At 66.9% G+C, this 317-nt stretch overlaps 1 protein-coding gene across 1 annotated transcript in view; it reads right to left on the reverse strand.

Moving 5' to 3' along the window:
* The window catches only part of LOC104291929 (spectrin beta chain, non-erythrocytic 4-like), a gene marked incomplete at both ends in the record, with an annotated part of 22,906 nt that overhangs the window by 22,148 nt on the left and 441 nt on the right, over positions 1-317 (reverse strand). The window contains one exon of the mRNA XM_009891232.1: positions 77-189. Within this exon, the coding sequence (XP_009889534.1) occupies positions 77-189 (113 nt within the window). The remainder of the gene's footprint in view (positions 1-76; positions 190-317) is intronic.

Raw genomic sequence — 317 nt, forward strand, 5'->3', positions numbered from 1 at the left:
CCCGGCCTGCATGCGGGACACGTCTCCGTCGAGCCCACCCCTCACCCCACGGAAGGAACCCAGACCTCTGGGTTGCCCCCCATCTTCTCCCCCCACCCCCCGGCGAACCTGTGCTTGTGGATGAGGGCGTTGAAGGCCAACCCGTCCCTCCAACTGGTGGTGAAGTTCTGGATGTTCACCTCGGGGTAGCTGGGGAGAAAAGGTGGGGGTCACACGGTGACGGCTCCATCCCTCGTCCACGGGGGGGTCCATCCCACCTCCGTTGGGGGTTGGGGAGGGGGTCACCCCACCACCGGGCGCGGCCAAACCAACGAGTT

This window comes from Charadrius vociferus, unplaced genomic scaffold (genome assembly GCF_000708025.1).
Source record: "Charadrius vociferus isolate BGI_N301 unplaced genomic scaffold, ASM70802v2 scaffold449, whole genome shotgun sequence".
NCBI classification, from domain to species: Eukaryota; Metazoa; Chordata; class Aves; order Charadriiformes; family Charadriidae; genus Charadrius; species Charadrius vociferus.